General features: G+C 40.7%; 1 protein-coding gene across 2 annotated transcripts in view; it reads left to right on the top strand.

Moving 5' to 3' along the window:
* The first annotated feature begins 326 nt into the window (after positions 1-326).
* PDK1 (pyruvate dehydrogenase kinase 1) overlaps positions 327-12043 on the top strand; it is a 37130-nt gene continuing 25413 nt past the window's right edge. Inside the window, exons 1-7 of one of the 2 annotated variants that reach the window (XM_032292940.1) lie at positions 327-713; positions 2932-3073; positions 6519-6590; positions 8531-8715; positions 9003-9098; positions 9809-9886; positions 11635-11711. In XM_032292940.1, coding sequence (XP_032148831.1) covers positions 512-713; positions 2932-3073; positions 6519-6590; positions 8531-8715; positions 9003-9098; positions 9809-9886; positions 11635-11711 — 852 coding nt within the window. In that variant the 5' untranslated portion in view covers positions 327-511. Of the gene's footprint in view, positions 714-844; positions 1241-2931; positions 3074-6518; positions 6591-8530; positions 8716-9002; positions 9099-9808; positions 9887-11634; positions 11712-12043 lie in introns of those variants that run through there. The other variant, XM_032292941.1, reaches the window with a different exon arrangement.

The raw sequence follows: 12043 nt of genomic DNA, 5'->3' as shown, positions 1-12043 counted from the left end.
GCAGGACACCGCGGTGTGTGGAAGAGAGCGCCGCCTTGTCCTTGAGTCTTTGGCTGAGACTGGGAGGGCAGCGGAAGCAGGAAGGTGGGAGCTGTTTCAAAAGGGCTGGGGAAGGGGACGCTCCACGCCGCCTCGCCTCTTAGTGTCCCGGGTCCCGACGTGCGCGGGGACCGCAGCCACGCGCACCCCACAACCAGCCAGCGGGGGCGGGATCTCGGCGCCGGTTACGCAGCGGCGCGCTCTCCGCACCTCGTGTTCCGCGGGGCTGGGCGGGACTCCGGCGACGGGGCGGGCCCCGCGAGCGCCCGCCCCTTTTCTCTCCCCGCCTCCTTCCCGCTCCGCGCACGGCCCAGCGGCGCAGGGGGCCGGGCTCCGGTGAGGGGGGCGGGGGCCGCGCCGGTGACAGCCGCTGCCCGCCCCTGCGGTCAGCCACGTCCCTCACGTACCACTCGGCGGTGCCGCGGAGCGGGGACCTGGCGCCCGAGCTTTGACTCCTCCGGCGGGGCTCGGCATGAGGCTGGCGCGGCTGCTTCGCGGAGCTGCCTTGGCCGGCCCCGGCCCGAGGCTGCGCGCCGCCGGCCCCGGCGTCACCCGCAGCCTCAGCTCGGACTCGGGCTCCGGCCCGGCGTCCGAGCGCGGCGTTCCGGGCCAGGTGGACTTCTACGCGCGCTTCTCGCCGTCCCCGCTCTCCATGAAGCAGTTCCTGGACTTCGGTGAGTGCGGCCCGCAGCTCGGGCCTTTGTGAGCGGTCCCGAGTGGGGAGCTGCAGCCGCTCTCCGGGTCCCGGTCTGCGCCGGCCGGCTCTCGCCGGAGGCGCACCCCTCCTCCTCAGCGTTTCCGCCCCCAGGGCCTTAGGTGCTTCCTTCCTCTCTCGGGGTGCCGAGGCTGGCGGGCGGCGTAAATAACCGGGGGCGTGTGACTTTGACAGTTATTGTTGAAAACAAACCAGCGGGGCCGCGGAATGACCTCCCGCCTTCCGACGCACGTGTGCAGGTGCGCGCTCGGCCAGGCCCCTTCCGAGGAGTCGTGCCCGGGTGGAAGGCCGAGCGTGGGCACCCCCGAGAATCGCGTTTCGCTTCCGCGCAGTGATGATGAATGCTCAGTTTTGCATATGACGATTGCACAGAATTGGCGTGATGATTTGGAAGGCATGTTATAACTGGCCCAACGTTTCTTAGAATGTTTTCCTTGCCAGTGGCTCAAGACTGTTTGCACCAACAGCACATTTCATCATCAGCAAGTAAGTCTTGAGCACGTGTTGAATACATGAGGACAAAATGCGTGAAGTTTACCACATATTATCTTGGTTTTCTCTAGAAGCTGTTCAAATTGTAGAAGGAATTGCAAATTGAGGCATTTTAACTTTGACTTCCTATATGAAAGCAATGAGGGGAAAAGGGAAAACCTTAATGAATTCATAAAATTTGAGTACAAAGGTTTTTCTTCTGCATTGTGGCTTCTTCATTGAATGATACCTGCCTGACTGGCAAGTTTAAATTGCGGTTTACAGTGGCATAAGTTTTGGCTCAAAGCTTTCGGTTTTTGTTTTGACTTTAAAATGACTCTAGTTTGAGGAATAGGCGAATTTGGTGTTGTTCCTAAGTATGCCATGAAACTTTAACAAGCTGTTTTCTTTTAATACCTTAATTTCTACTACTGACAATCTTGTTTTTGCTAACTTTTTCTCTGCTAAAGCAGCAAGAATAGTAAGTTTCAAATGCATTACTGGAATAATAAGACCTTTTAGTTTAACTTTAAATGGAGCTGTTTGCCAAAGGACATTCTACAATGATTCTGCTTAGGGAGTGATAATGGGATCCTGATATGGGAGTGGAGAGGTCTGGAGGCTTTCCCCAGACGATTGAATAGGAGTTACTTGAAGTTGGTACTAACAGGCAGTGATGGTTTTCGCTTTCTGTTGCCTGAAAGCTTTCCTCTGCACTTACTCCTTTTTTTTTTCCCATATATATACACGTGTGAAACCTGCGCTTAAGACCTGCACTTATTCTTTGCTTATGGTAATCAGCATTAGTGGTTCTATATGGAATCTGTGAATCTTCCTATGCAAACATCAAAATTTCCCATTTTTCTTTTATTTGAGACAGGGTTTTACTCTGTCACCCTGGCTGGAGTGCAGCGGTGCTATCATAGCTCACCGTAACCTCAAATTTCTGCCCGAGCTTCCCAAGGCTACAACTACAGGCAAGCACCACCATGCCTGGCTATGTTTTAGTTTTTATAAATATGAGGTCTCACTGTGTTGCCCAGGCTTGTCTTGAACTCCTGGGCTCAAACAGTCCTCCTGCCTTGGCCTCCCAAAGTGCTGGGATTATAGGCATGAGCCACTGCCGGGCCCGCTGTTTCTACTTTTCAATTTATTTTATTTTTTTTTAAGGCTAGTCAAGTGAAGCAGTGGGAGTGGACAAGGAACAAAGAATCTGTAACTGGTAGTGATCAATTAGTTGTAAACACCACTGCATTCAAACCAGCCTAAAGTTTCTGTTTCTTAGACAGGCATTTTCCCTTTTTAAACCTAGAGTTAGAAAACAGATTTTCTAAATGATAGCAGCAACAGGGTTTACAGGATAGACTTTTTCAGGTTCTTCTGTTAATTTTATAAAATTACTCCGACATGCCCAGGTTACCTAACTGCTAAAATGGGTGATCACTATGAGGATGCATGTTAGGGAGACAAAAAAGTATTGTAATTGCTGTACAGAGCTATTAGAAGGTCATAACTCTGAAGGCTGGATTATCTCATCCCTCGCCTCCCAAAGGCAGGGGTATCTTTGCCTCCTATTCCCAGCGCCATTGTAGTGATTCTACCCCTCTGACCTTGCCAGTTAACTCCCTCTCTCTTTCTCTCTGCCTCCTGCCTTGTCTTGCCTTATGACTTCTACTTACTGCTTTACCCATCATGTTTGGTTTCAGGATCAGTGAATGCTTGCGAAAAGACATCATTTATGTTTCTGCGTCAAGAGTTGCCTGTCAGACTGGCAAATATAATGAAAGAAATAAGTCTCCTCCCAGACAATCTTCTCCGGACACCATCTGTTCAATTAGTACAAAGCTGGTAAGATTCTCATCTTGTGTTTGCAATTTTGATGGAGTTGGGAACTTTATTCAGTGTTACAGCAGGCAAATGCTTTTTTATTCTTCAGTGGAATCCTTTTTTTTTTTTTTTGAGACGGAGTTTTGCTGTGTTGCCAGGCTACAGTGCAGTGGTATGATCTCAGCTCACTGCAACCTCCATCTCCCTGGTTCAAGCGATCCTCCTGCCTCAGCCTTGCAAGTAGCTGGGGTCACAGGCATGCACCACCATGCCCAGCTAATTTTTGTATTTTTTGTAGAGACGGGGTTTCACTGTTTTGGCCAGCATGGTTTCAACCTCCTGACCTTGTGATTCGCCCGCCTCAGCCTTCCGAAGTGCCGGTATTACAGGTGTGAGCCACCGTGCCCAGCTGGAATATTTTTTCTTTTTCTTTTTTTTTTTTTTTTAATAAGACGGGGTTTCACCATGTTGGTTATCCTGGTCTTAAACTCCCAACCTCAGGTGATCCGTCCTCCTTGGCCTCCAAAGTGCTTGGATTACAGGCATGAGCCACCATGCCCGGCCCCAGCCGGAATCTTAAGGTAGTAGCAGTATTCTTCTTTTGGCTGGGGGTGAGTGGGGGCATTGTATTTGGGCTTCTGCCCTGAATCCTGGACTCTACAACTCCTTGATATTGAGAAAACCAATCAGAACTGCACTGAAATACAGATGCCAAATTTAAGATTTATGTTAGAATATCTACGGGGATATTATAAGAAAAATGTCTGCAGTTTGTTGATAAATAGATATTTATATATATTGCCTTTAATCCCTTCAGCAACCTTGCAGGGTAGGTATGATTCCATTTTATTTATTGTTGTTGTTATTTTTATTTACTTTTTTTTTTTTTGAAGCAGAGTCTTGCTCTTATAGGCACCCATCACCATACCTGGCTAATTTTTGTATTTTTAGTAGAGACCAGGGTTTCACCAGGCTGGCCTCAAACTCCTGACCTCAGGTGATCCTCCCACCTCGGCTTCTCAAAGTGCTGGGATTACAGGTGTGAGCCACTGCACCTGGCCTATTTACTTATTTTTTTGAGACAGGTTCTCACTCTGTTGCCCAGGTTGGAGTGCAGTGGTGATCACGACTTGGATCACTGCAACCTCCGCCTCCCCAGCTCAGGTGATCCTCTCACCTCAGCCTCCTGAGTAGCTGGGACCACAGGCGCAAGCCACACCCAGCCAATTTTTATATTTTTAGCAGAAACGGGGTTTTGCCATGTTTCCTAGGCTGGTCTCGAAATTCTGAGCTCAAGGGATTTGCCCACCTGGGCCTCTTAAAGTGCTGGAATTATGGGCATGAGCCATTGTGCCCAGCCTGTTTATTATTTTTAAAATTAATCTATTTTCTTTTTAGAGACAGGGTATCCCTCTGTCACCTAGGCTAGTGTGCAGTAGTTTGATCATGGCTCACTGCAGTCTTGACCTCCTGGGCTCAGGAGATCCTTCTGCTTTAGCCTCCCCAGTAGCTGAGACCACAGCCATGTCCCACCATACTTCACCAATTCTTTTTATTTTTTGTAGAGATGGGGGTCTCATTTTTTTGCCCACGCAGGCTGTGAACTCCTGGGCTCAAGCAATCCTCCTGCCTTAGCTTCCCAAAATGTTGGGATTACAGGCATGAGCCACTGCGCTTGGCCAATTATCTTCATTTTACAGATGAGGCTGCTGAGGCACATAAGGGTTAAGTCTTTTGCATAAGGCAGTACTATTGACAGTGGAGTTGGTGTTCAGACCCACATTTGTCCGTCTCTGCTATACCATGCTTTAGTCAGAATTATGAAATATATGAAAGGGTTTATGTATTTCTAATAAACTATTTATTTATTGAAGGATCTCTTTTTATAAACGGCAAAAGTTAAAACTTTTATTTTTCTGTTTTAAAACAATTAGAAGTTTTTGGACTCATGTAGAAAAACTGTGGCCTCTATGTAGCCTACTTCCCAAAGATGAGTAGAGATGTTAAGGGTATATACTCATGGAGCCACCTATATACAGCCTTTGTTAATGTGATTGATTTAAAAGTGTTGTTCTCCTAAGCACTATACACTTCAAACAAATGAGTTGCCCAGAGTTAAGTTAAATGGAGAGACTTTAGCCGAAGGGCATTTCCCAGTTATGATTCATGGAGATTCAAGTTTTCTTTTTGTAGGCATTATAGTGTATAGGAGAAGTTGATCTAATCTCAATTTTAAAAATGCAGAAAAGGTATGACGGCTGCATATATGATAATCAGAAGGTGTCTAGTCCAAGTATGGAATAGTTATGTATAGTTTAAATGGGAAGCATTTGTTAGGGAATTATGATGGCATATGAAGGAGAAAATATAATATTCCATGGAAGATTTTTCCTGTTATAAAAAAAATTCTTCATTAGAAGTAGAATATGCTGCTTTTTGAAGCATATCAGTCATGAAGTCTGATCGTTGCTTGTTGTAGTTACTCAGATATCTCTTGGATAGAGAACATAGCTGTTCTTGCCAATTAAGAGGAAATTAAGGGTTAAAGCAAAGCAGCAGCTGCTATCAGAATCCCTTGACTTTGGAATGCAGTAAGACATATTACTTGCCAGAAACAGCTTTCCAAACCAACAGATGGAATTACAGATTTTTAAAGCACTTTGATTGCTCCTAGATGCCTGCTAAGTTAGGGCAGTTGCAGATAAAGTGCTTACAGCCAAGTGGAGCAGACCCTTACACTGTCAAAGTAATTGAGTGGTAGCAAGTTATTTTTAGCTGTGACCCTGCAGTGCCTTTTTACTTGCCTGCAAGACCATCAGAAAGTCATTTGCCCTTCCTTATTTTGCTAATTTCTTAACAGGTACTTTGATACCTTGAATTGCTAGATAAATTTAAAATCTACATTTTCATGACTTTGTGGTTTTTGTCACATTTAAAAGAACCATGTAGTAGATTGTAGGCTTTCAATAAGTATTTGTTGATTGGACATAAACGTCTAAAATTAAGATTTTAAAGCACAGATATTTAAGTTAGAGTCTTAGAGCAAGAGAGACTGTCTTCATTTTAGTGATAATAAGACAAATTAAGTCATTTACCCAAGATCACATAGTTACTGGTGACAGTCAGACCTCAGCATAATCAGTATATATATACTGTAATGTACAGAGGTAAATTTTAAAAAAATTAAATACAATTTTAAGATATACAACTTAAAATGGAATAGAAAAAGCTTAAAATTCTTAAATTTGACCTATGCTTTTAGGAGAAAATGTGCACCTTCTTCTATTTGTTCTCAGCACTTTGCTCAAATGTGCATGATTGTAAAAATTCTACTTCAACCATAATTTATAGCAGTATTCTAAATTAAAAATTATAAAATGCTAAAAATAGCTTTTGAGCTAATTTTCACGATACTGAACTCTCAGAATATAAAAGAATGACCTTATCCTATTGATCTGCATTTTAGGTATATCCAGAGTCTTCAGGAGCTTCTTGATTTTAAGGACAAAAGCGCTGAGGATGCTAAAGCTATTTATGAGTGAGTTCACTGTTTTGACCCTATCCTGAATACAATTTTTACATCCCTTAAACATCATTCAAAAAATGTAAATGTATTTAGCTTAAACCTACTATTAGGTTACTTTGAGAAAATTGATTAACTTTTAGGCTTCTACTGCTTTACAACCTACGATATATGTGACTATAGCAGCCCATACAGGCAGGGCAAATAACATAAATCAGTAAATTTGACTAGGCATAAGAAATGCTTCATGTTCCTCTTTAACAAAAGATGAAGTTGAGGTGTGCTGATTAATGGAATGTAGGTGTGGTCTCAGTGCCAGTTGGACTGTTAACCTGGAGAGTACATGCTCCTTCTAATGGACAGCCACCTTCAGCCCCAGCTGATCTTTGCCATGTGAATGCTGTCTAGATCATCTGATTGTTTTCTGGTTTTAAAGGAAAGCTACAAGTCTAGATTTGTAATGTAAAATCTCTCAATTTTGAAAGATGCGCAACTAATTAAAAATTTTTTAAACACCAAAGGCCGATAAGAACATGATTGCAGGTCTCTAGTTTATGCTCTATGGCTTGTAAGATGATGTAAGTAATATGACAGGTTTAATAACCCCTGTACCGTAATTGATAAACCGAAGTATTTGCCTTATGCAGCTACCTGCTCATTGCAATGAAGGGTACTGACATTGTAATGACCACTTCTTGTCCTCAGTTATACATATTTTTTGGACTGTCTTTAAAGGGTACAGTAACACTTCATTTTTTTAACATTTTAATCTGAAAATAACATTCAGCAAGAGTTTACTCCTTGCCTAGATATTGAGCAAATCCCACATGAATGTTTTTTAATCTTTGAAACAGTTCATTGAAATAATGCTATTTGTGCACAAAGAGGGTAAAGTAGCTTAAGGCTACATGGCTAGCAAATGGTAGAATCCAAGCAGTCTTAATTTAAAAGTAACCATTATGCTATAGAGCCTTCTGAAAACAGTCATTCAGAGCTGTAGAAAATAAATTGAGTAGTTAAGCAGAATAATACAGATTTGTGTTTCTTTTAAGGAAAAAGAAAATAAATGAATAAAAAGTGACTAGAATGAGGAGTTGTTTTCGAAGAGTTTTGTTGTTTGTATTTTGGTTTAACGGTCTTGTTTTGAAGCTCATTACAAGCTAGGAATTTCAAAAATCTTTTAAGCAGTAGAAACATTGGAATAAGTTAATAATACTCAGGATGATGACTTTGAATAAGAAAGCACTCATTTGGAAGTGTACATTCAGATGGTTATGTTAGAAAATTGGTTTTGTTACTGCTAATTAAGCCTTTTTTCTCTTTTATTTATTTCTTTAACCATGTAATGTCTTCTAAGTGACAGAAGTGGGAAGGCTAGATGATTTGAAGATTTGTCTTTTAATTGTTTACTTTTCCTCTCCCATTTAATAAACTCATAAGATGAATGAAATGAGAATTCTTTTCTGTTTTTCTGTCCTAAGTGTTTCTTTCTCTCTTTGAACCCTAGGGAAGAGTTCCAAAACAGGCAGGCTTTATTGGCTCATTCGTCTTGATTCCTTACAGAGCATGTGTTCCCTAGAGGCGAGTGCTTTGTCTTCTATGCAGAATGTCTCTGGAATACCATCCTCATAGCCAGTGCTCAGATGACCTTAGTTGATAGCAGTTAAAGAAAACCATTAACATTTTTAGGATTATATTTTGTGGCAGCCTTATTCTTAGGAATCCAAGAAAATAATTAAATTTTGAAAGTTTTATTTTGAAGGTCCTTCTACTTTAATGGATTTGGTATATTTTATGATCTGAAATACATGTAAGTAAGTATAGGAAAACATGAACTGATTTTCCTTTTACAAATTGGGGATTTTTTTTTTCTAGTATAGTTTGTTAAACTTATATTTTTGTATTAAACTTACTTGTCAAAATATTTGGCCATTTTGACAGATGGGTTTGTTTAGCTTTACAGATACTGTGATACGGATCAGAAACCGACACAATGATGTCATTCCTACGATGGCCCAGGGTGTGATTGAATACAAGGAGAGCTTTGGGGTGGATCCTGTCACCAGCCAGAATGTTCAGTACTTTTTGGATCGATTCTACATGAGTCGCATTTCAATTAGAATGTTACTCAATCAGCACTGTAAGTGTCCTCAGTCAAGAGAAGCGGCTAAATAAGATGTGTTGGCATATTTTAAATTTATTTAGAAAACTTCCTTTTAGGTAGAAAATTTAGTTTTACTTTTTTGCTAATTAAGAAAAGTAAATAGATTGCCATCAAGAAAGGTATTTTTATTTAATGTAAAATACTATGTTTATCCTAAAAGAAAATATTTGTTCTACTGTTTGGTACAATTGAAACAGTATTCACATTTGGAAAAGAGCATTAGGTAGGTTAGCTTATTTTGTTTGTTTTTTATTTTTGGATAGCTTTATTATTTGGTGGAAAAGGCAAAGGAAGTCCATCTCATCGAAAACACATTGGAAGCATAAATCCAAACTGCAATGTAGTTGAAGTTATTAAAGGTAAATACTAACATTTCTCCTTGCAAAAAAGATAAAAAAATCAAAATTATTGATTGTTATTTCTTACTATTAAAGCAGCTGTTTATATCATGAGATAAAATGGTAGGCACAAATGTGTGGGTTTGAAAATAACTTTATAGTATTATTTGTGCATTATGTATAGGATGACTATTTTTTTGATATAATTATTTGTTAGGCAAAGTTTGGTGATAAACCTTTTTGTTGTTGTTGAGACAGGGTCTCACTCTGTTGCCCAGGCTGGAGTGCAGTGATGCCGTCTCAGCTCACTGCATCCTCTGCCTCTTGAGTTCAAGCGATTCACCTGCCTCAGTCTCCCCAGTAGCTGGGATTACAGGCGCCCAACACTACGCCTAGCTAATTTTTGTATCTTTAGTGCAGACGGGCTTTCACCATGTTGGCCAGGCTGGTCTGGAACTCCTGTCTGCCTCAGCCTCCCAAAGTGCTGGGATTACAGGCATGAGCCACTGAGCTTTGTTGAGGGTATCTTTCACTTAAAAAAAAAAAGACCTGAGCAACATAGTGAGACTATGTCTCTACCAAAAACAACCAAAGACTTTCCCCAAACTATCAAAGTATATTTTCTTTTGTAGAAAGTTTAAGATTTTCACTTGTCAATACTATTGCCATCTTAATGCATGAAACAGAAGTGTATTTATTAAATCTTTTCTTTTTGTTTTTATTCACACTAGATGGCTATGAAAATGCTAGGCATCTGTGTGATTTGTATTATATTAACTCTCCCGAACTAGAACTTGGAGAACTAAATGGTAAGCCTGATGTTGTCTTTTCCTCAATAATTAGTGCTTTGATTACTTGATAAGGGATAAGAATTTAAAAGTTTTAATGGAAGATGACTTTTTCCTCAACTGCATTGGATATGAAGGCTAAAGGAAAGTAATCATGTAAAAAGTGTATATACAAATATATATATGTAATTTAGTCAGATTATGAAAAAAATGACTTTTTGTGCCTCATTGTCTTTATTTTTAATTGATAACTTTGATTCTTTGCTTATTTTTTATTTTCTGTTTAGTCATAGATAAAAAATGATGCCAAGAAAGTTACATTTGACTTTTACATGCACTTCAGTAATGTAATCTACTTCATGAGTTGTAAATAATTTTCTGTTGTTGAGGACGTAGAAAGATTGGGGTTTTAAAAGAGGAAACAAAGATGCTGATCTATTTGAGAATCTGTTAGTCTCTGATGGTTTTCTTTTTAACTTGATTAGTGCTTTTTGGACAAAAAGGGTTTAGATGCCTTGCAAGGGGATTGATGAGTCTCTTTTCTGAGGCATGGTAGTTTGACAGAGAAAAACATTTCCTACAATGACACTTTAAGAAGGTGTGGTGGGAAGAATAAAACGAAATAGGCTTTTACTAAGCTGAATTCTGGACCTTAGAGCGAGAGAGCAGTGAAGTTACACAATTGAAAATAGAATTGCTTGGTGGTTTTCTAAAGCCATATTAACTCTTCAGATCCATAATGGTAGCATAGCATTTGATAAATAACGATCACAATGTACAAGTGATAGTTTGCGAACCTGAACTACTGTGAGCAATTTCCAGATGTCCCATTCGTGTTTCTAAGAGGGAGTTTAGTCAGAAGAAGGATTTATTGGTTGAATTAGAATTCTAAGGTATTATGAGTCTTACTCCTGTGTTCTATTAAATGTGTGTTTTATAAACACCCCTATCACCACCCCTAGTGGGACTCCTATTAAGTGTTTAAATGTAGAGTTAATTACTGTCTCGAGAAATTGATGCTAACTTATATTTTTTTATTCAGCTTTATATCCATCGAAATGCCTGAAATAAAACAATATTCCGCCAAGGTGAAACATTTAGAAAATGGCTTCTTGAATGTATGGCTGGGTGCAGTGGTTCACTCCTGTAATCCCAGCACTTTGGGAGGCCAAAGTGGATCATAGGTCAGGAGATCGATACCAGCCTGGCCAATATGGTGAAACCCCGTCTCTACTAAAAATACAAAAATTAGCTGGGCATGGTGGCACACGCCTGTAGTCCCAGCTACTCGGGAGGCTGAGGCAGGAGAATTGCTTGAACCCAGGAGATGGAGGTTGCGGTGAGCCGAGATCACGCCATTGCACTCCAGCCTGGGTAACAAGAGCGAAACTCTGTCTCAAAAAAAAAAAAAAAAGAATGTATGTATGTGAATTGGACTGTGGAATTTATGGACAGGAAGGTTAAATTCCTACCTGAAAGTTGAGTGATCTTTTAAAAAGACTTTACCATCCTGGAGAAAAATGGGTACATGGGTTGGTTCAATTGCTGTGTAGGGTTGTGAGAAGTGACCACAGGACTCTTGTCAGTTGTAAATATTTGTGGGCATAGGTTCAAACACTAATGCATTGAAGAAATGATGTGGCAGTTCTCCCCCAAATGATACTGTCCTCCATAGTTAACGTTTTCTTTTCATCACTACACAATTTTTTCTTAAAAATGCTTTAAGCACATCTCTCTGTACTTTCATATTTTTCTCTTCTGCTCTGTAGCAAAATCACCAGGACAGCCAATACAAGTGGTTTATGTACCATCCCATCTCTATCACATGGTGTTTGAACTTTTCAAGGTTTGTAAAATAGTGTTACATAACCTTTACCAGTACTTTTCTGAAATTAGGAATCTGCTCTAAAAGTCAAATATTCCACTAGGTTCTCCTATTAAGAAGTGCCATTTCGTGTCAGTATCCTATCACATTGCTGGAGGTCACCCTTTTATCAACACAGGCAGGCACCTCCTTGTAGTGGTGAGCTCAGACTTTGGAGTCAGAAAGACCTGGGTTTGAATCCCAATTGTGGCACTTAATATGTATGTGACCTTGGGCAAGTCACCCAACCTCTCTGAGCCTCAGTTTCCTTTTCTGTAAAACAAGAATACTGTCCAGGATTGTTTATGAAGATT

The sequence above is a fragment of the Sapajus apella genome, unplaced genomic scaffold (genome assembly GCF_009761245.1).
Source record: "Sapajus apella isolate SASKATOON/1434 unplaced genomic scaffold, GSC_monkey_1.0 scaffold28, whole genome shotgun sequence".
Lineage (NCBI taxonomy): Eukaryota > Metazoa > Chordata > Mammalia > Primates > Cebidae > Sapajus > Sapajus apella.
This window is presented reverse-complemented; position numbering and strand designations above follow the sequence as displayed.